Here is a 22298-nt window from a genome sequence, read left to right on the forward strand (position 1 = left end):
ACACGCCATTCCAGTTACAGAGCGCGCTTTGTGCTGGAAATTTGGTCTCTCGTTTCTGCATGTTAAAGCAAAAATTATAAATGATGTAGAACCAAAGCCACCCAATCTAATGAGATTAACTAATGCTATCAGCAATTTCCCACTAAAATTGAAATTACAAGATTGTCGCATCGGACACTTGCCTATTAAATCTTAATAGAGCCAAAATGTACTGAAGATATTTAGATACTGGATTTACAATATTCAACAGATTTTGAATACATTGTAACGTCACATTCGTTTACAACCGTATGAACATCCACCGCACAATCTAGTCAATCTCAGTCAAATAAATGCTGTGTAAAATACATAAACTATACATCAAATGGTTATTGAGATTCATAAATATACAGCAAGTAACAGCAAGAGGAAGCAATGCAAATGTGGTGGGGAAAAATTAATAAGACTTAACAGCCACTGTTTAAAGTTTGTGTCCCGGACAAATCAAAAACTCGGTTTCTGAGTTTTCCAGTTGTAATTGGGTCATTCCTGGTATTCGGTGGCTCCTGTGTCCCTGGTAAAGATCATGAACTCATTCTTTAAGTCATTTTTAAACTCTTGTTTGTCCTTAACAGGGTGGCCATTTTTGGCCTTCCATTTAATACATTTTGTTTAATAAATTCTTACATTTATTTGCCTGATCTTGACCTGAATCATTTTTCAAATATCTCCCAATCATGACTACACAAAAAGTTGTTTTGAAAATTGTATTTGATTTTCAACATTTTATGATGTACAAAATGCACTGAATACCAGGAAGGACCCAAATATATGACTTCAGAAGCTGTTTATGTCTGATTTCCGACTAGAAAACTCTGCCTCTTTAGTTCCTCTTCCACGGGTCTGTTTTATAGATTTTGTTTCATAAATGCTTACACTTTTCCAAAAATAATTTCTCAACTGTTTCCCCCAATCACGATTACAAAAAAGTAGTTTGTTTCAAATTATTTTTTTAAGAATGTTATGATGTCCAAAAGGCACCAAATACCAAAAAAGCGTCTGCTAAATGCATGACTGTAAATGTATTTCTATCATGACAACTCTCTGAGGATGTTAGCATGGTAATGGCTATGACAGTGTTTAATGTATTTGGTCTTGGCGGAATAGATCTGCTACGCTGCTGCTGCTGTTGGTTATTGCTGTTGTTGTAGATTATTGCTGCTGCTGCAAAGCAAGTACAGGAACGTGCTACTGCCAATGCATACAGTGATACGCTGTGAGTATTTAAGACATACTGCTGCTGCACAAATAGCATATAAAATAACCCGTAGCAGATCTATACAGGTGGAGCTGGGGAAGGTGGAGGGTTTCAGAGGAACTCTGAAAGCGCCCTGCAAACTGCTCTAGTGAATGCTGAGTATCCATTTAAATGTAAACCAGCAAGCTCATTGGCTGTGTATGCAACATGAACCAGAATGAGTAGTTTAAAGCTCTAAATATCATCAGTTTACGTTAACAACCCATCAGCCTGTGCCATCTACAATTTCATGACAAAACATGGCATTTACGATAATTTTGATACCGTAAATTTAAGATGTTCTTGGACAGTGCTAGAATGTCTTTTGATAGCACTTGAATGTAAGACATTCTTGGAAATTTTTGTCTTCCATTTCATAGATTTACTTTCACAAATGCGTATATATTTGTTTTTCAAGTATTTCTGCCAATTTTGATTACACAAAAAGTTATTTTGAAAACTGTCAATTTCCAACTAGTTCCTCTTTTATAAATCACTTTGGAAATAAGCATCTGCTAAATGCACAATTGTAAACATATTTACGATAATTTCAATAGCATAAATGCCGTGTACTTGCCTGTAATATATTCTTGGACATTTTTTGTCTTCTAATTCATTTGTTTCATAAATGCTTATTTTTTCCAAAAATAATTTCTCAAGTGTTTCCCCCAATCACAATTACAAAAAAGTTGCTCTAAAAAAGGTTTGATTTTCAAAATGTTATGATGTCCAAAAGGCACTGAATACCAAAATAACCCAAATATGTGACCTCAGAGGCTGTTTATGTCAATTTCCAACTAGATCCTCTTTCATAAATCACTTTGGAAATAAGCATCTGCGAAATGCATGATTGTAAACATATTTACGATAATTTCAATAGCATAAATGCCATGCACTTGCCTGTAGGATGTTCTTGGGCAGGTTCCCTAAGTTCTCCTGTACGCTGACGCTGTATGGCGAGAGCTCAAACACAGGCGCGCAGTCGTTTACATCCAAAAGCACGATGTTAACGGTGGCACGATCCACGCGAGGGCTGCTGCCACGATCCGCCGCCTGCACCAGCAGAGAATACGCCGAGCGCATCTCGCGATCCAGCAGCTTTGCCACTGAAATCACGCCCGTCACCGAGTCGATTCGGAAGTCCGAGTTAGTGTTCCCACCGGCGATGGAGAAGCGTATCTGGCCATTGGTTCCCTCGTCGGCGTCGCTGGCGAACACCTGCAGGATGTCGGCGCCGCTGAGCGTGTTTTCCTCTATTTCGATGTCGTAGATGTTCTGCGAGAAGCTAGGCGTGTTGTCGTTCACGTCCAGCACGATCATCGTTACCTCCATGCTGGAGGAAAGCGGCGGTTCGCCTTTATCTGTAGCCACGATGGTCAGCGAGTAATTGGCCATCTCCTCGCGGTCCAGTTCGCCAACGAGAATCAGGCCGCCGTCGATGTTCCCGATGCTGAACTTATTCCCAAAAGGTCCTTTGAGGGAATATTCCACGTAGCTATTGGGGCCGCTATCGGCATCGGCTGCTTGCACTGTGAACACTAGCGTATCCACTGGCGTATTCTCTTGAATATATGCTGTGGTTTGCGATGTGAATGTGGGAGGGCAGTCGTTGACATCCAGGAGGATGATTGACACCTGCGCGGTGCTGGTGAAGCGGGTCATTGGAGGCGGCGCCAGATCGTTAACGGTGATGACGAGGTTGTAAAACGACTGCGTTTCCCGGTCCAGAACGTTCCTGGTCTGTAAGACACCGGCATTTGTGATGGTGAACTGCGAGTGTGGGTCTCCTGAAGCGATAGTGTAATGCAGCTCCGCATTCGGCCCTGGAAAACAACACTAGTGTTATTATATTTAATCAGGGGTCACCCCTCTGCTGTGGTAGAAAACATAAACGATGTTTAAAAACATTGAAAAGTGGCAAAATACAGAAAATTACTGTTAATAATTACTGTATATCTTAAAAATATATTTTTTTTGTGTGTGTGTATATGCATTTTTATGAGCAGAGTTTCCTAAAATGGGAAATTTTTAATAATTTATTAAATCATAACAAAAAAAAACCTGAATATATTTTATTTGTTAACTTGTATGTTATGTGACAATCAAGGTTGTTATCATTAACTAAAACTAACCAACTGAAATAAAATAAAACAATGTATTCGTATTAGATGAAAAAAACATTTATTATTTCAGTATTTAGTAATATGAAATACTGTTATAGTTTTTATTAATATTATGAATCAGTTTTTATTTAGTCTGTTTTTTTATTTTACTTCTAGTTAAAATTTTAGCACTTTTGTAGTGTGTACTTTTTGACATTTTTAGTAGTTTTTGTTTTTATCTATATAGTTTTTATACATTTTTATTTTAGTTATTTTAGTACATCAAGTTAAACAAAATTAAAATAAGAAAATTCTGCCTTGGCAACTAGCTGAAACAAAATGTTTTAGATATTTTATTTAAATTTATTACAAATATATATATATATATATATATATATATTAAACCTGAATAGAAAAAAAATAATAATAATAATAATAAAAATGACACAAAAATATAAAAAATACACAAACACATAAAAATACTAAAAATTAAACTAAAATTAATATAAACAAAAAAAATAAAAACATAAAAATAAAAACCAATTCAAAATATTATTTAAAATGATAATAGTATATAAATACAAATCGCATGTTCTCGTCATCAGAGAACCATGAACATGCAAATGTGAAATAATTGAAATATCAGAGCAAATATATCAAGTCAATAACCAAGTATATATTAAAATTTTATATAATTAAGTAAATATTAAATATTAATATTAATATTAAATATTCAAGTAAATAAGTTGTGATTGACAAAAAGTTTGGGAAACTCTACATTTGAGCATTGTTCTGTTAGTTGGTTATTAAACAGAAATAAAAGTTCATTGACTTTGACTGTAAAAGGAATCTCTGCAGTATAACGGTGTGTTTGTGAGGTTTGTGTTTGTGCAGACGTGTCACAGTACAGTGAGTGTGTGATACGGATCTGCTCCGTTCACAGTAAATGAGCTCTAATTGAGCGTCTGTAATGCTGGTCGCTCATGTGGAACCACACTGGCCCCGTTTACTAAACACACAGGGGTCAGAGGTCAGGGGTCAGGAGGCTCTAACAATGATGTCCCGCTCTCATATCGTCAGAAAGGCGTTGAGGACAGTGTGCGCGCATGAACACGCTTACAGAAGAGCGGGAGGAAAAGCCACAGGCACAAATGTAGGTCAGCGTAACCACATTAGAGTCTGAGACATGGATCTCACAGAAACATGTGCGGCTCAGAATCCAGCCTGCAGCTTCTTTGTGCTAAATATCTGCTCTTCTTTCTTTTTATTCATTTTGATATGACCCAGATATGATTTTGTGAGATTCACCCGAACACTGCCTGTAACTAACCGCAGTCTGAACTAGACTAGACTAGCCTGAGTCTAAATATGTTGAAATATGCTGAATTTAAATGAACAAAGGTACTTTTCTGTTGCAGACAACCATATAAATGTTGTTAAAAACTATTTCATGTAGTAGAGTAAATTATTTCATGCACAGTATACATTCATTTAATACAATAAAAAAGTATTTTATTTCTATAATATTAGCATTTGTCAACATTCTTACACTAAAATAGGATTTTGGATTAATTTAGTTGTTGTAGAGAACAGTGTAAATAATGTTAAAATCATCCAAGATGGCAAAATGTAGAAAATTACAACTGCAGATATTTGTATACATTGCATTCAGTGCAGAAAAGTATTTTTAATCTAATTAAGAAAAAGCTAAACCAGTTTTTTGAGAATTGAAAGACGAACAACAACTTAACTCTTCAACCTGAATTTGAATTAAAGTAGCAAACAGGATGCAGAATTGCATGCATTTTAAACAATGTTTTAAATACAAAAAGTATTTAAAGTAAAAAATAATCAAACTAAAATAAAAATGTAAAATATTCATAATAAAATGAAATAACAAAACCTGTAACCATGAATGCAACTGAGGTTTGCAAGTTGATTAAAAACTAATAATTAATTAAGTCATAAAAATGTCAAATGAATAATTATTATAATTACAATTAAAAACGGAAAAAAAAATAATAAAAAAATAATAATAATAATAAAATTGAATAATACAACAAATATTTACATAATAATGTATAAATAATTTAAAAAATGTAAATTTAAAATGATAATAATAAAACGCTTGTACCCATGAAATTGTTGATAAATTATGGAAAAACTAGCTTAAAATGTAAAGTAAATATTTTAGGCTTAAAATAATAATAAAAATAATAATAATACAACAAAATATTTACATAATAATGTATAAATAATATTTTAAATAATAATAATAATAATAATAATAATAATGATAATAATAAAATACTTGTAGCCGTGCAATTGTTGTTAAATTATGGAAAAACCAACTTAAAATCTCAAGTAAATATTTTAGGCTTGTATCATGTTATTCAGACCATAAACACATGTGTAATATCTTCTGAGGAGCAACAGTGCACTATATGTTCCTGAAGGGAACTGTTAGCAGCTCAGGCAAATCTCAGAAATGCGTTATGATTTGCGAAGCGTCTTACCGTGGTCAGCGTCGGCGGCGCTCAGGCTAAGCACGGTCGCTCCTGGACTCACGCTCTCCAGGACCGAGCTGCTGTAGACGGAGCTGTTGAAGCGCGGCGGGTTATCGTTGACGTCCAGAAGGTTGAAGTAGACTCGTACAGAGCTGGACAGACCGCCTCCGTCCCGGGCCTGGACCGTCAGGATGAAGTACTGCTGAGACTCGTAGTCCAGCGCTCGGCTGACGTTAAAAACACCGGTGACCGGGTTCAGGAGGAAGGTGGCATCCTCATCATCCTCCTCTATAGAGTACGTGATCTCGCCATTTGATCCCGAGTCAGAGTCGCTGGCCAGAATCGCCGCCACGATCGAACCTGGATAGAAAATAAGTGATTATGCAACAATATTCCCTGACCAATCGCGATCAAGCAAGGGAGTTTTGGTGCAATGTGCTTGTTTTGATTATTGGCATCATGAGTAATTTCACTGGGAATTCTGCTGTTCAACTTGATTATTTAAATATAAATTGAAATAATGCAGTCTGACGGCTTCATTAATTAATAACCTCACAGCCTTTGACATGAAACCTAAAAATGAACTAAAACTAAAACTGAAATAACAAAAATGTATGAATATTTGTAATATAACTACATAATATTTAATAATAAAAAAAAAAAAAACTAAACTGAAAATAAATAATATTAGTAATATTTAACAGTAATATTTCAATGAAACTAATAAAAATATTAAAAGCACATAACAAAATGAAAAAAAAAGTTTTATAAAGTAAAAATGAAAATGAAAATGTAAAAATATAAGCTGATTCAAAATACTACTAAAAACTATAATAGTATATAAATAATATTAAAATAAATGTTGTGCAAAATACTATAACAAACATGTTTTTGTATAACGTCACACATTCATTCACACATTTAACTGAACTAAAATAGATGAAATAAAATAAAATACAAATACTGAATGGGAAAACTTAAGAAAACTAGAAAAGTTGCCTTACTAAAAAACGTTTAAGTTGAAGCATTAAAATTATTAACTGGAAACTAAAACTGTAACTGAAATTTAAAAAAAAAGAAATAAATTAAAATCAATTAATAGAACAAAATGTTCATATTTAGTAGTCATATTTAACTAAAAAATAATGTAAAATTAAAATGAAATATATATATATATAAGCTAATTTGAAAAAAAAAATAATATTTAGTGGTTTATCAGTTATTGTTAAAAATCATGAGTTTTTACTTCCAGATTCCTATATGAAATAACATTCTAGTAGTTTGCTAATATGTTATTCAGAATAGAGCCTCTGAACTGTAATGAAGCAAATTCAGCTTTTAATACTGTAAGTGCCAATTCAGTTGATATTCACACTCCTGAAGTGAACGAGAGTCAGTTCTGTATTTCTGAATACAGATGATGTGGAACTGAGCTGGATGATGGCATCACTGAATTCAATAACTAAATGGTTTTAACTGAAAATTGAGTGTTTAATCTTGTCAATTTACATTATTGACACACTATGTTCCTATTTTGATATTGGAAAGTTGCTTTGACACAATCTGTATTGTTAAAAGCGCTACATAAATAAAGGTTACTTGACTTGAATGATGAACAGTATGGCTGCAAAACGATCGCGATTAATCGATTCAAAATAAAAGTTTGTTTACTTACTGTGTGTACTATGTATATTTATGATGTATATAATAACACACACATATGTCAGTGGCGAGCGGTGACTTTTTTTAACAGGGTATGCTGAGTGCTAAGATTAAGACAACCCCCCCCCCAAAAGTATGCACATTCCTACCTTAGGCTATTTGTAAATTAAATTCATCTCCAATCCTTCTTCTATCGTTTCAGGTTTATCCATAGTTATTCGAATGCTAGAAAACAGCTGATTTTCCAAGTAAAAACCGCCAAATAACGTTTACACGTAGTTACGTTATGATACGTAATATTCAGAGGGTGGGGAGATGGGGGATTTGCAAAAAAAGACCATGCAAAATACCAAAAAATAAATAAAATAAAATAAAATAAATAATAAAATAATAATAATAATATCTTTAAAATATTGCCAAGTAACATTGCAAACAACAATAAAATCACAGAAGGACTGTATATATAAAGCGACACAAGTATACGGAAAACAAAGGTATTGTTTCCTATTTTTTCCTGATGTTTGTTATTATTTCAAATTTTATATACATTTTTATAAACTTTTTTTTATTTATTTACTACTTAGGCATGTTGACAATAACGCCATCAACATTGTCTATGACCAGATATGTTTTTAGTGGACTTTCAAAATTTGCTTTGCTTGAGAAAGCATGAAAATATACAGTTACTTTGTGGACAGCTTATCTCGCGCATGAAATCAGCGCATACCAGCTAAACACTGAGAACGCGCTACGTTCCTGACGAGTCACAGCCACAGAGCGGAGGCGCCGAAGCTGCGGAGAACCCACTTACCCGGGAGCTTCCGTCAATGTCTCACTGACATAGATTTACAGAAAATGACCATTGTTTTCAAATAAATAATTTTACATACTTATTCCCAACACTTTATTAAGCTTTAAATCACATCTCAAATGACAAGGGATCAACTTATAATCATGTTTATATTCATTAGCCCGTGAACTCATTCTCTCAGACAGCCTGGGTATGCGGCGCATTCGCAGCTTATATGGCCTCTGACATATGTATATATTTAAAATTTTTGAATATTTTTTTTTAAATATTTGTATGTATATATATTTATACTATCATTTATATGATATATAAATATAAATATTTTATATATAAATCTAACATATTTTCCCTTAATATACATGTAATTTATATATACATAATAAATGTACTAGGGATGGGCGATATGGGCTTAAAAATAAGTGATAAAGGCATAGTATTATTATATACTTTATTATAAGGAAAATTACAATAAGTAGATAAACCATATATTGTCGTAGTTGTGTGTTTATTAGTCATGTTGAATCAATGAAAGCAGTTAAATCTTCTGTTTATTCAGCTAGCGCTATAGGGATCTCCTGGGTTTCTTCTGCGGGGCGTATTTGGAGTTTCTCTGGCCTTCGGATGGAGATTTACTACTGATCACAGAACCGTGCTTCACTGACAAGATGCGCATGACTGTCACAGCTTTTGCCTAATTGCGATTGCGATTTATCGTGCAGCTCTATATAATATGTAAACAAACTTTATTTGATGATGCTCAGATGATGCTAACCCTGGAACAACATATAAAACTACAAAATTTTGCTTAAGTGCAATGTTTAATCGCCATCGCAAAGTGTAATCGCAACATATAATCATTGCAGTTAATAGTGTTCACCGTCTGTTTGATTGCGTGTAATTTGTAACTAACTGTATGATTCTTACTGTACATTTCTGTCATAGTCACCACTGATAACATACTCCTAAATATAATGTAGAAACTTACAATTTTCTGTAAAGCTGCTTTGCAACGATTAGTATTGTGAAAAGCGCTATACAAATAAACTTGAATTTAATTTTGAATCGATTAATCATTTTGCACCCTAATGGGCAGCGATCAGAACTGAGCGATCTGTTATCGTATCTCATACCTGGGCTGGTGTCCTCGGGGATGTCGAAGGAGTAGACGTTGCGTGAGAAGTGCGGCGCGTGATCGTTGACGTCGCTGACCGTGATGTTGACTCGGACGTCGGAGGACTGCTGGCCGTCGTCGGCTCGCACCAGCAGCGAGTATTTGGATCTGCGCTCACGGTCCAGACGCCGGATGGCCGTCAGCTCGCCGGACTCGGGGTCGATGCGGAAGCTGTCGTCTGCGCCGCTGATGATGGCATACGTCACCAGAGCGTTCGCTCCCTGCACACAAACACAGCTTCAATCAAACTTCATTCAAACGGGAAACAAGCCCACTGCCAGATATTGTTTTCTTGTTTTAAGTAAAAACTCACTTTATTTTGATAAATTTTTTCAGAAAGCAAGATTTAAGAAATAAAGTAAAAATAATGTCTGTACATAATGTCACACATTCACACATTTAACTGAAATAAAGCTGAAATAAAATATAAATATTAAAATGAAAAACTTCAAAAGAAAATAGGAAATGCTGTCTTGTCAACTTACTAAATTAAGTTTACATTGAAGCATTAAAATGACTGTAAACGAATAAAACTAACTGAAACAAAACTGAAACAAAATAAATTCATTAATTAATAATAATTAATATAACTAAAGAGTAATATTTAATAAAACAAATTTAAAAAGTACCTAAAAAATACAAAAAGAACAAAAATTAAACTGGAAATAAAAAAAAATAAAAAAAAATATTTTGGTTTTGGAAATAAAACCAAAACTGAAATTAAAAGAAAAAATAATTATAAATAATTACTATAACTAATAATAATAATAATAAAAAAAATAATAATTAAAATAGTTTAAAAATAAAAAAGCAACAACTAATATATGCCAAAGGCATAACAAAAAAAAAAAAAAAAAAGTAAAATTCAAATGAAAACTGAAAATATAAACATATAAAAGCAAATTCAAAATATTACTAAAATATAATATTATATAAATAATGCTAAAATAAATGGTCTGCAAAGTTCTAGCTAGAGATAAATAAAATAAAAAAACTAACTAAAACTAAAACTGAAATAACAATAAATTAATATTACTAAATAGTAATATTTAATAGCAATATTTACTTAAACTAAAACTTATTTAAAAAGTCAGAAGCACATAACAAAATGTAAATAAATAAATAAAATTTTAAGTAAAACTAAACTAAAAATAAAATTTACATGAAAACCGAAAATACAAGTAAAAAAAAAAAATACTACTAAGAACTATAAAAGTACATAAATGCTCAGATAAATGGTGTGTTAAATATTGAAACAAATGTATGTGCGTAATGTCACACATGAACTTCAGATTACAGCAGGACCAATTAGTGAGAGTGCAAAGTATTTCATTTCCAGGCTGGTGTTGAGTTTCCTGAGGTCAGATCTGCAGTCTGGAGCTGACGGACATCAGCAACCCAGAAACACAAACCCACAGATACAGCACATGAGCGAGAGACAGAGAAACAGAGAAACAGAGAGAGACAGAGGCTGAGAGAGAGACAGCAGGTGTCTCTTTGAACTGTACGGATATACGGTTCCTCTATAAATCCAACTAATGGATCCCCTGATACCCGCGGCTCTCAGACGCTACACATCTGATCCTGACGAGCAGAGAATAATGCCAGCGACAGATCGGGACGTCAACGATTGAGCGCAGGACAATACACGTTCAGAGACGACAGCACATCAAAGAGCAGCAGATCAGGATCCGCTTACAGAAACACCACAGCATCACCACTCAAACTCAGAGCGCCGTGTAAATAGTGTGCTATTATCAATATGGTAAAGCATATTCTTGGGATTTTTAAAAAATTATTTGCAATTTTACTGTAATGGATAAAACATTTTACTTTCATTTTACACCAAACTATAATTAAAAAAAAAAATAAAGCTGAAATTAAATTTGAATATAAAATTTATAAAAAAAATAAAAATAAATAAATAAATACAAATTAGAAATGTGTCCTTGGCAGCTAACTGAAAAGTTACTAACACTAGAAAAATAAATAAATAAATAATAAAAATGAACTAGAGCATCAAATTTACTAAAATGAAACAAAACAAAACAAAACAAACTGAACATATATATATATATACTGTATGTATATATATATATATATATATATATATATATATATATATATATAAACAGCTGATTCAAAATATTAATGAAACTATTATAGTATATAACTGATTCTAAAATAACAATTATCCTTAAGTAGGCTTAATTTTTAGGCTATATATATATATATATATATATAATTTTAATATTAATAATTTAAATTATGTATTTGTTTTCATTTTGATCTTAGTTTTAGTTATTTTTTGTTTTTGTGATTTTTTTAAATGACAAAGTATTTTGTTAAATATATGTATATATATATATATATATATATATATATATATATATATATATATATATATATATATATATATATATATATATACTGTATATTAATTTAGAAGTTAGTAATTTTACTTATTATTATTATTTTAGAACCTTAGGTTAAACTACATGAAAATAATAATTTTTTTGTTTTAATTTGTTTAGTTTAGTTTAGTTTATATATATATATATATATATATATATACCCTAAAACCAACATTTGTAAACAAACACACATATATGTTCAGCTCATATAATATGAGCTGAACATGTTCTTCAGAGGTTCTGTGTGGTTAAAATCCTCTGAATCCTATGTTTTTCTCTGAGAAATGTGTCGGCTCTCGTCGTCCTTCTGCTGGAAAGAGAAACACAGTAAGAAAGCGTGAATGTGATTCCTGAGCTCCCGCTGCCATTGATCAGAGCAGATCTCTGGATTTCCCATCAGCCACCTGGAGCCGCCCCCTCTTCCGGTCATGGCTGCTAAATGCTCAGAATTGGATCTGCAGTGACCGAACGACGCGAACAACGAACAACATACGGAAACTCACTCAGAGAAAGAGAGAGCGATCTGAGAGACGAGAAAAACTGCTTCCTCTAACCGAACTACAACCAGCACAACACACCCTCATCACCTGATATCAAATACATGTTCACGCAAACAAAATAACACATAAAAAACCAGTTCAGCTCACTGCCAAAACAGCATCTCTAATTTTAATTTCTTAATGTGGTGTACTAAAATAATTAAAATTACAACTAAAAACTACATAGGTATATTGAAAAAAAGAAAGAAAAAAAAAAACACTAAAAAAAAATGACAAAAACACCCAACAAAATTCTTACTAAAACTTTAACTAAAATTAAAACATAAACAAAACATAAGCTGAAACTAAATAAAACAAATATTAGATGAAAAAAATAAAATAAATGAGAACCCAAAATAGGTTTACATTGAAGCACTAAAAATAACTGGGAATAAATAAAAACAAAAACTGAAGTAAAAACTGAAATAATTTCATTTAAATTTAATATTGAAAACAAAATACACTAATAAAAATATCAAAAGTGTGTAGTAAAATTACAAACATTAAAAATGAATTACAATTTCTAAAATTAAATTGAACCAAAATTAAAATTAAAACTAAGCTTTTAAAAAGAAAAACTCAAAATATTAAAATTAAATTACAATAATGATGTGAACTTGCTCATGTTTTTCATGATTATGCTGTATAATCGGCTTCTGGATGTCTATGAAGGTTAAAGCATAGTTTATCCATGTTTCGTGCGATGAGTATGTATTTGCTGATTTTCACCTTCTGGACAATAAAACGGGTGAAAAATCCCACTGACGCACATTGAAGGAGCAAACGGACACTCTTTTCAACTGCATAGTAACACCCAGAACCCCCTAGCAACTGCATAGCAACACCCACTGCATAGCAACACCCCAAACCCCCTAGCAACTGCATAGCAACACCCACTGCATAGCAACACCCCAAACCCCCTAGCAACTGTATAGCAACACCAGAACCCTCTAGCAACTGCATTGCAACACCCAGAACCCCCTAGATACTGCATAGCAACATCCAAAACCCCATAGCAACTACATAGCAACACTCAGAACCCACTAGCAACTGCACTGCAACACCCACTGCATAGCAACACCCAAAACCCCCCAGCAACTGCATAGCAACACCCACTACATAGCAACACCCAACCTCCTCACCAGAAGCCCCTAGCAACGAGCTAAACCCCTCACAGAAAGTGTTATCAGCATCGCTCTCTGTAGCTGGAGCTCTGGCCGCTCTGTGCGGATGTGGGCAGAGATGGAGACAGGAATAACCCTGGACTCCAGTCATACAGCCCAAACATCCCATAATTCCTGCCCAGCGTGCCAACATCACATTCAGTTTGAGCTTTTCAGTTAAAAACACTGACGAACAACAGGAGAGGGGAAAATCACAGATCGGATCACAACTCTTCCTCCTGGTCTGATTTATACTTATCATATATTGATATAGTTATATTAAGGCAATCTAACTTATTTAAAACATTTTATAATTAATGTAAATTGTAAACTGACAAATGAATGATTAAATGAATCAATTAATATTTATAAGAATTCATCTTTTATATTCAGGCTCTTTGATTATTGTCTTATCCATCTTAAACTATTTTTACTGTACAAAAACATTGTTTTGGTGTTTGATGAAAACTGGTTATTTGTTATCATATTTTATTATCAAAAGCATAAATACACTGGTTTGTAATATAAAAAAGCTTGATTCCATTTACTTGTTTGCAGTGATGTGCATGATTACCTTAGTAAAAAAAGTTATATATTTAAAAATACATTTATTTCATACTAAGTATAGTTCAAATCTATTAACATATTTACTGACAGATAACTTGAGACCTACTGATATACAAATTTTGTGTACCTAAAGTATACTTGCAATAGTTCCACTTTAGCACAATCAAATATACTAAGTATGTCTTTAATTGGACTTCAGCACTACTTCCGCACAATTAAAGTGCATTAAGTACAAAATTAGTTGTTCTAATTAAGCAGACTTGGAGTTTACCAGTTTAGTATACTAAAAGTACAATTGCAGAACATTTTATTAAGTCCATAAATATGAAAATGTATTTGTAGCATACTTAGTATTAAATAAATGCATTTCAATTACATTTAAGTATATTTATTTTTCACTAGGGTTAATATTATCTTAAAAATAATATTAAAAGCAACATTTTCACTAACAATTTTTTTAATGGTTTCAGTTTTAGTTATTTTAGTTCATCAAATTAAACTAAATGAAAGATTTTTTTTTTCCTTGGCAACTAGCTAAAATAAAATGAGTTCAAGTTTTTGTTTTTGAATTTAATGTTTATTTTATTTGAAGTAAAACATCCTTTTAGTTAGTTTTTTATTAGTTAATTATAGTTTTAGCTTTAACAATCCGTGCTATATAAATGCAACAGATTATTATTATTAATCCTGCTAATAGCTGCTCTCTAATGAGAAGCCCCGCCCCCTAACGCCACCTGTCCAATAGCGATCAGCCAATCAGAGCTCACGGCTTTGACTCTATTAGTTGTCTGTATATGTGAGTTTGTTGCAGTGTTTAATAGTTCAGACTGAACTCGAGCGCTGGCTCTCTCAGGGAAACACGGCTCATCTGGAGACGAGATCACTGGAAATGAGCTCCAAAGTCTGAATACCGTCACAGAACATCAGTCCTCCTCTGTCCTGTGCGATTAAAATCAATCTAGCGCTGCAGCATTCAGGGGCGGAGCAACACAGACTCCGCCCACACACCTGCTAGAGCCATCATCATCACATCAGTCATCATGAGTGACAGCTGTGGTCTGTACCTCATCTGCGTCGGTGGCTGTGAGCTGCAGGATCCTGAAGCCATCGCTGATGTTCTCCTGGATGGTGATGTCCAGCGAGTCGGTGGGAAACACCGGCGGGTTATCATTCACATCCTGCAGAGTGATCTCAACCTGAGAAAGAGATGGAGAGACATTAACACCCTCAGGCCAAACATCATTCACAATCCTGATCTTCACACAGAGCCCCACAGCTGACATAAAAAGCCCCTCAATCACCATGACTTCACATCGAAAACTGTCCTAACAGGAGTAAAATGACAACAGCATGATAAAACACACCAATGCAATAAATACTTACATTTTTTTTTCTTATTTTTTTTTCTTATATATTTCTAATAAATATAATTTCTATCTATCTATCTATCTATCTATCTATCTATCTATCTATCTATCTATCTATCTATCTATCTATCTATCACATCTGCTAAATGCAAGAAATATATATTTTTACAAGTTTCAGGCTATAAAACAACATTCATGTCATTTTTCAGAAACTGAAATTGTATAAAAGCACAAAGCTGACTGTTGCAACTTTGCATAAAATCAACATCGGCAGCATCTTCACCCAGTGTTGTTTTAATATCATTGAGATATATACTATTGTAGTATTTATTAATATTTTGAATTTTTGTCAATTTTATTTTTTATTTGTTTGTTTTTTTCTTAATTTTCCAGATTTTTTTATTTATTTTTCTTGTAGCACTTCAACTAGCTAAATTAAAATACTTTTTTTTTTCAGTTAACATTCAAGATCAAGTAGTCAACGCTACACATTTGTGCTTTCCTTGAATCAAAGCTCATGGGTTCGATTCCCAGTAAATGCATGAACTGATAAATGATGCATTTAATGCAATTCAAATCACTTTGGATAAAATCATCTGTTAAATGCATAAATGCATTAATGTTTTTGTAGCCATGCAGTTTATTTGCATGCTATATTTTGCAATTAAATATACACACTGTAAATATATATTTTTCAAAGCTACTATGAATACTATTTCTAGTCTTTCTCCTTTCTGCTCCTTTACGCTTAAGGAAGATTAAGGAAAAGAGTCCAACACCATGGTATAATGAGCACACTCGGGCCTTAAAGAGAGCAGCCCGGAAAATGGAGAGCAGCTGGAGAAAAACAAAATTCGAGGTATTTCGTATAGCTTGGCAGGAAAATACTCTCTCTACAGAAAAGCCTTAAAAAGATCTGCTAGATCTGCTTACTTTACGTCTCTTTTGGAAGAAAATTATTATAATTATTCAATACAGTGGCTAAATTAACAAAAAATATAACATCAGCAGGTGCAGACATTACCCAGCAGCACAGCAGTAATGACTTTATGAACTACTTTAATTCCAAGATCGAAACTATTAGAGATAAAATTGTAACCATGCAGCTGTCAGCCACAGTATCGCATCAGATAGCGCACTATAGATCCCCTGAGGAACAATCCCACTCATTCTCTACTGTAGGAGAGGAAGAATTGTATAAACTTTTTAAATAATCTAAACCAACAACATGTATGTTAGACACTGTTCCATCTAAACTACTAAAAGAGCTGCTTCCAGAAGTCATAGATCCTCTTCTGAATATTATTAACTCATCATTGTCATTAGGATATGTCCCAAAAACCTTCAAACTGGCTGTTATTAAACCTCTCATTAAAAAAAAACACAACTTGACCCCAAAGAATTAATTAATTACAGACCGATCTCGAATCTCCCTTTTCTGTCAAAGATATTAGAAAAGGTAGTATCCTCACAATTATATTCCTTCTTAGAGAAAAATGATATCTGTGAGGATTTCCAGTCAGGTTTTAGACCATATCATAGTACTGAGACTGCTCTCATTAGAGTTACAAACGACCTGCTTTTATCATCTGATCGTGGTTGTATCTCTCTGTTAGTGCTACTGGATCTTAGCGCCGCCTTTGATACTATCGACCACAACATTCTTTTAAATAGACTAGAAATTTATGTTGCCATTAGAGGAAGTGCACTGGCATGGTTCAAATCATACTTATCTGACCGCCATCAATTCGTGGCAGTAAATGAAGAGGTATCATACCAATCACAAGTGCAGTATGGAGTACCTCAAGGCTCAGTACTAGGCCCCTTACTTTTCACGCTTTACATGTTACCCTTGGGAGATATCATTAGGAAACATGGTGTTAGCTTTCACTGTTATGCTGATGCTACTCAGCTCTATATTTCTTCACGACCTGATGAAACATACCAATTTGAAAAACTAACGGAATGTATAGTTGATATCAAAAACTGGATGCCTAGAGATGACCTCTACAGCCCTGAACATCAGCGGAGACCAGGACATCTAGATGAGCCACAGAGACTGATCCCCAGTGAAGACCCTGTCTCCTAGACAGCCATCGGGACAAGACCAAAGGAACCAGATGAGTCCTTTGCACAATCTGACTCTGCTGCAGCCTAGATTTAAACTGCTGATTTTGTCTGGCCAGAGGAGAATGACACTAGTTTGACACACTATTTCCCCGTCTAAATACTGTAAAGCTGATATAAAGCCACCCAGCTTTATATCAAACTGATGTAAACCTGCTTTGACACAATTTGTATTGTTAAAAGTGTTATACAAATAATAGTGACTTGACTTGACTTCAAAATGTCAAATTTAATTCAATGAATCACTTGACATTTCTTGCATTTATTCATAAAATTTACTAGCATTTCTGAGTGAAAATTGTGAATACTTCAGCAATATTTTTTCAGTGCAGTAAATTACTGTAATATAGTGATGCCTTTTACTCTCATCAATCAACATGGATTGATTTTTGACTTAAGTTATGTTTAGTTAAGTTTAAAAAAAAATAAAAAAATAAAAAAATAAAAAAAGGGGTAGTCGTGGCCTAATGGTTAGGGAGTCGGGCTTGTAACCTGAAGGTTGCTGGTTCGATTCTCGCGCCGGCAGGAATTGAAGGTGGGGATTGTGAATGAACAGCACTCTCTCCACCTTCGATACCATGACTAAGGTGCCCTTGAGCAAGGCACCGAACCCCTAATTGATCCCCGGGCGCTGGAGCGCGTGCGCGTGTGCGCGTGTGTGTGTGTGTGTGTACTTGGATGGGTTAAATGCAGAGCACCATTTCGAGTATGGGTCACCATACTTGATAATACGTCACTTAACTTAAGAAGTGAAATGTTCCTTGTCGCCTTGTAATTACAACATATTTCATGATTAAAATTCCATCAACACATGAATGCAGCATTAATATAGAAATATGCTGTTTAACAACGCTTTCAAACATGACTCATTCAGTCAGATTTCATAGCGTCTCATGATATTCAATAACTCACACGTCTTCGTTACATCTGCAGTTAAAACACATAAAACCAGACGAGCACAGCAGCCAGATCCCAAAACTCACAGCTCCTCTCGTCCTGAAGAACTTTAATATCTGCTGCATTTAACATCACAGAGCCGTGAGCTCAGAAAAACACACACAGAGAGAGAGACAGTATTCACTGCTTCATGTTATTCATCTTATTCAAACGCAGGATTCATCAGTGGAGTGTGAGCGTTCATCAACACAGACACACAAATCAAACCAGAGGTTCAGTTATAAAGCCTGATATAAAACCGTCTGTAAATATTAAGTCAAATTAATAATTCAGTAATCCATCAAAATGGCAGCTCAATGTAGCATCAGGTGACCAGCGGATCACATGACCACAGGAGGGGTGTGTCCAAAACAGCCTCCATTTTTGTGTCTATACTACTACTTTACTGTACATTATATGAATAGTATGCAAACCCATATGCAAACTGAGTTTTACATTTTTTATATAAAATAATTATAAATATGTATATATTATACAATTACATATTATTATGAAATAATACATGAACAAATTTATATTAGCATAAATGTGTATATTAAATATAGTAGAGTATATTTGCAGTATTAATATTTATATAAAATTTATATAAAAAAGTATATAAAATTATTAGCTTTTTATCAACCTACAAACCCCAGTTTGGGAAACCCTGCTATGTAGTATGAATAGTACGCAAACTGTGATGTAGCTCGTAATCAAATATTTCCATATCTAGACTCATATCTATATATCTGGACTCATCTAGAGTTTCAGTTTAGGCCTAGAGCTTCATAATCTAAAAGATTTCAGCTGTGAGCAGAATCAGAGAGAACTATGAGGACACACTCACACACACTCACACGTTCGTTTTTGTGAAAAGTGGGGACATCCCATAGGCATAATGGTTTTTATACTGTACTTACTGTATGTGCTATTGTCCTACACCAACCCTACACCTAAACCTACCCCTTACAGGAGACTGTGCATTTCAACTTTCCCCCAAAAAAACCTCATTCTGAGTGATTTATAAGCGTTTTGAAAAGTGGGGACATGGGTCAATGTCCTGAAAAGTCACCTTCTCCTTGTAATACCTATTATACCCTTGTCATTATACAAATCTATGTCCTGATTTGTCACAAACACACACACTCACACACACACACACACACAGGAAACTCACACACAGAAGAGCGTGAATCATTGTTCTGGACTCTCTGGGTTCCTGCTTGTCTTTTGTTTTAAGAACAGTAGATGGAAACGCTGCATGGATGTGTTTAGTGGATCCTGAAAAACATCATATAACGAACACAGCGCTGAAGTCAGGAGCGTCTGACCTGCAGACAAACCCCCGCGAGATGAGTATCCCTCATTAGTCAGCATGTTCCTCATTAGTGCGCTCCCCTGACGAACATACATCAATCAGCTCAATTATCAGCCAGCAGGGAACCTTCTCACAACATTCTGACAATGTTCTCTCAACGTTATGAACAAACATTCTTCCAGTAACATTACAGTTTTTTTCAACTGCTTCCACACAGAATCTTTTCTTGTCACACAGTTTCTGAAAGCTGACACTCAAACAGCAGAAGCACACACCAAATCTGCAAAACCAGACACTGATTCTCAGCCTCGGTTTTCAATTTCATAAAACACTTTTTGTAAAACACAACATACAGTTCTCTATGTAACACACGCAAATCTAACAGGAATTAATATTATGGCAAAGGTGTTTGCAAATGTTTGCTTTTGAGATGTGTTTGTGATATTTTGCGCGAGATGCGAGGCATTTTGCATTTTGTGTGCAATTCTTGGATTTGCATTGTAAAGTTTTTACAAAAAGAGGCAAAGTTTTGAAAATGTGTAAACAGTTGGAAAAAACTGTAATACTGTTCATCCAAAGTGATCTGATCTTTAATAACGTTCTCAAAACGTTACAAAAACATTATTTATATAACATTATTATATAAACATTTTAGTTGGATGTTTGTCTAAGATGGTTTAAAGAACATTCAAAAGTAACGTCCACATAATGTTTGCAAAATAACAAAATGTAACGTTCCAATTAATGGTTTCTCTAACATTCACATAACCAAGAAAGAAAAAGGTTTTTGAACATTTAAATGCTGTATGTTTTGAATGTTTAGAAATAAGGTTTTCATAACATCAGCAGAAGGTTCTCGGAGCGTCTCTCTGGCCGGAGCGACTCTGACCTCCGTTCAGAGGTGAAAAGCTGATTGTTTTCTCAGCAGCGTGATCCGCGCCGTTCGGACGCCAAGAATAACGCAACAGCAGAAGAACTATGTGTCCTCCTCGCGCACGGGACGCGCTAAAGTCAACACGCATGAATATTTACGCTGCACTCGTTTGCTCTGAAGTGTAAATAACCCCAGCATCTTCACGAGGGACGAGGAATAATTGCACCCGCTGATCTGAGATTACTTCACCCACAATCCCCTGAGAGACTCGTATCAAACACAGGCCGCGCAGAAACAGAGAAGAGCGGGAAAAACCTGTGTGTCTAATGAGAATTCACACAGGTGAAAGAGACACACACTCACACACACACACACACACACAGGTGAAAGACATCACACACACACACAAACACACACACGCACGCACACACACACACACACACACACACAGATTGAGTTTCAGTGCTCTGCGTCTCAGTTCCAGGTTGTTTGACTCTATTATTAAACACGGCCGTCTCTCGCGTGTGTTGTAGTATTTGGCTGAAGTTACAGATAGAAAGGTGAGTTTAAGTTCACCTCACTTCAGCGATCTAGTCAAGTTGTTTGTTTTGACCAAAATAGCTTTAATTGATCCTTCAGTTGGACAATAATTCTTCTTCTTTCTGGCAATATTCACCCTGCAAACAAAAGAGATTTATGTTTAAATCCAAAATAAACCAGATACTCATTATAGTCATCATAACATAGCAATTTAATAATAATAATAATAATAATAATAATATTTTTTAAATATAAATAATCATTAATTAACAAATAATACAATACGATATTATATAATGATATATTATATTTGCATAAATATGCATATTCAGATTTTATATTCACATTTAATTATCAGCTTGTTTATTCATGTATTTTATTTAAATTAACTTTTTATGAAAATATAACTATAAATTAATTATTTTATAAATAATTTATAAATAATATTAATAATTTGTACATTATACTATTATATTACTATAAATAATACATGCACACATTTATATTTGCAGTAATATTAATATTAAAAATATATTCACATAATTCATGTTTAATTTTTTAGCTTTTTATCAACTTTTCATCAACTGTTTTATTTGGACATTTTTAACAATAAATGACAATTATTATTTATAAATAATGTTTTCAAATAAATTTGCACAGTAACATTTAGTATGCTATATTTTGCATTACATCAGATTATTTTATGGAATTTGAAGTGTTTTTCTTGTTAATTTTCTTTAACAAGAACAAACCAACCAACCAACCGGATCTATTTCATGATTCATGTACAAATCAAACAAACAAACACAAATCATATTGACAAGTCATTTTTACACATGAAAATCAGTTTGATTTTGCTGTCATACAAAAAGCAATCCTGTGTCACACTCAGTGCAGTGTGAATGTATTAGCATGCTAAAAACT

At 33.7% G+C, this 22298-nt stretch overlaps 1 protein-coding gene across 1 annotated transcript in view; it reads right to left on the reverse strand.

Annotated features, from left to right (window-relative positions):
* fat4 (FAT atypical cadherin 4) overlaps nucleotides 1-22298 on the reverse strand; it is a 104726-nt gene that overhangs the window by 43775 nt on the left and 38653 nt on the right. The window contains 4 exon segments of the mRNA XM_058797786.1: nucleotides 2177-3099; nucleotides 5895-6245; nucleotides 9489-9750; nucleotides 15277-15408. Of these exon segments, the coding sequence (XP_058653769.1) occupies nucleotides 2177-3099; nucleotides 5895-6245; nucleotides 9489-9750; nucleotides 15277-15408 (1668 nt within the window).

Source organism: Onychostoma macrolepis, chromosome 14, assembly GCF_012432095.1.
Source record: "Onychostoma macrolepis isolate SWU-2019 chromosome 14, ASM1243209v1, whole genome shotgun sequence".
NCBI lineage: Eukaryota > Metazoa > Chordata > Actinopteri > Cypriniformes > Cyprinidae > Onychostoma > Onychostoma macrolepis.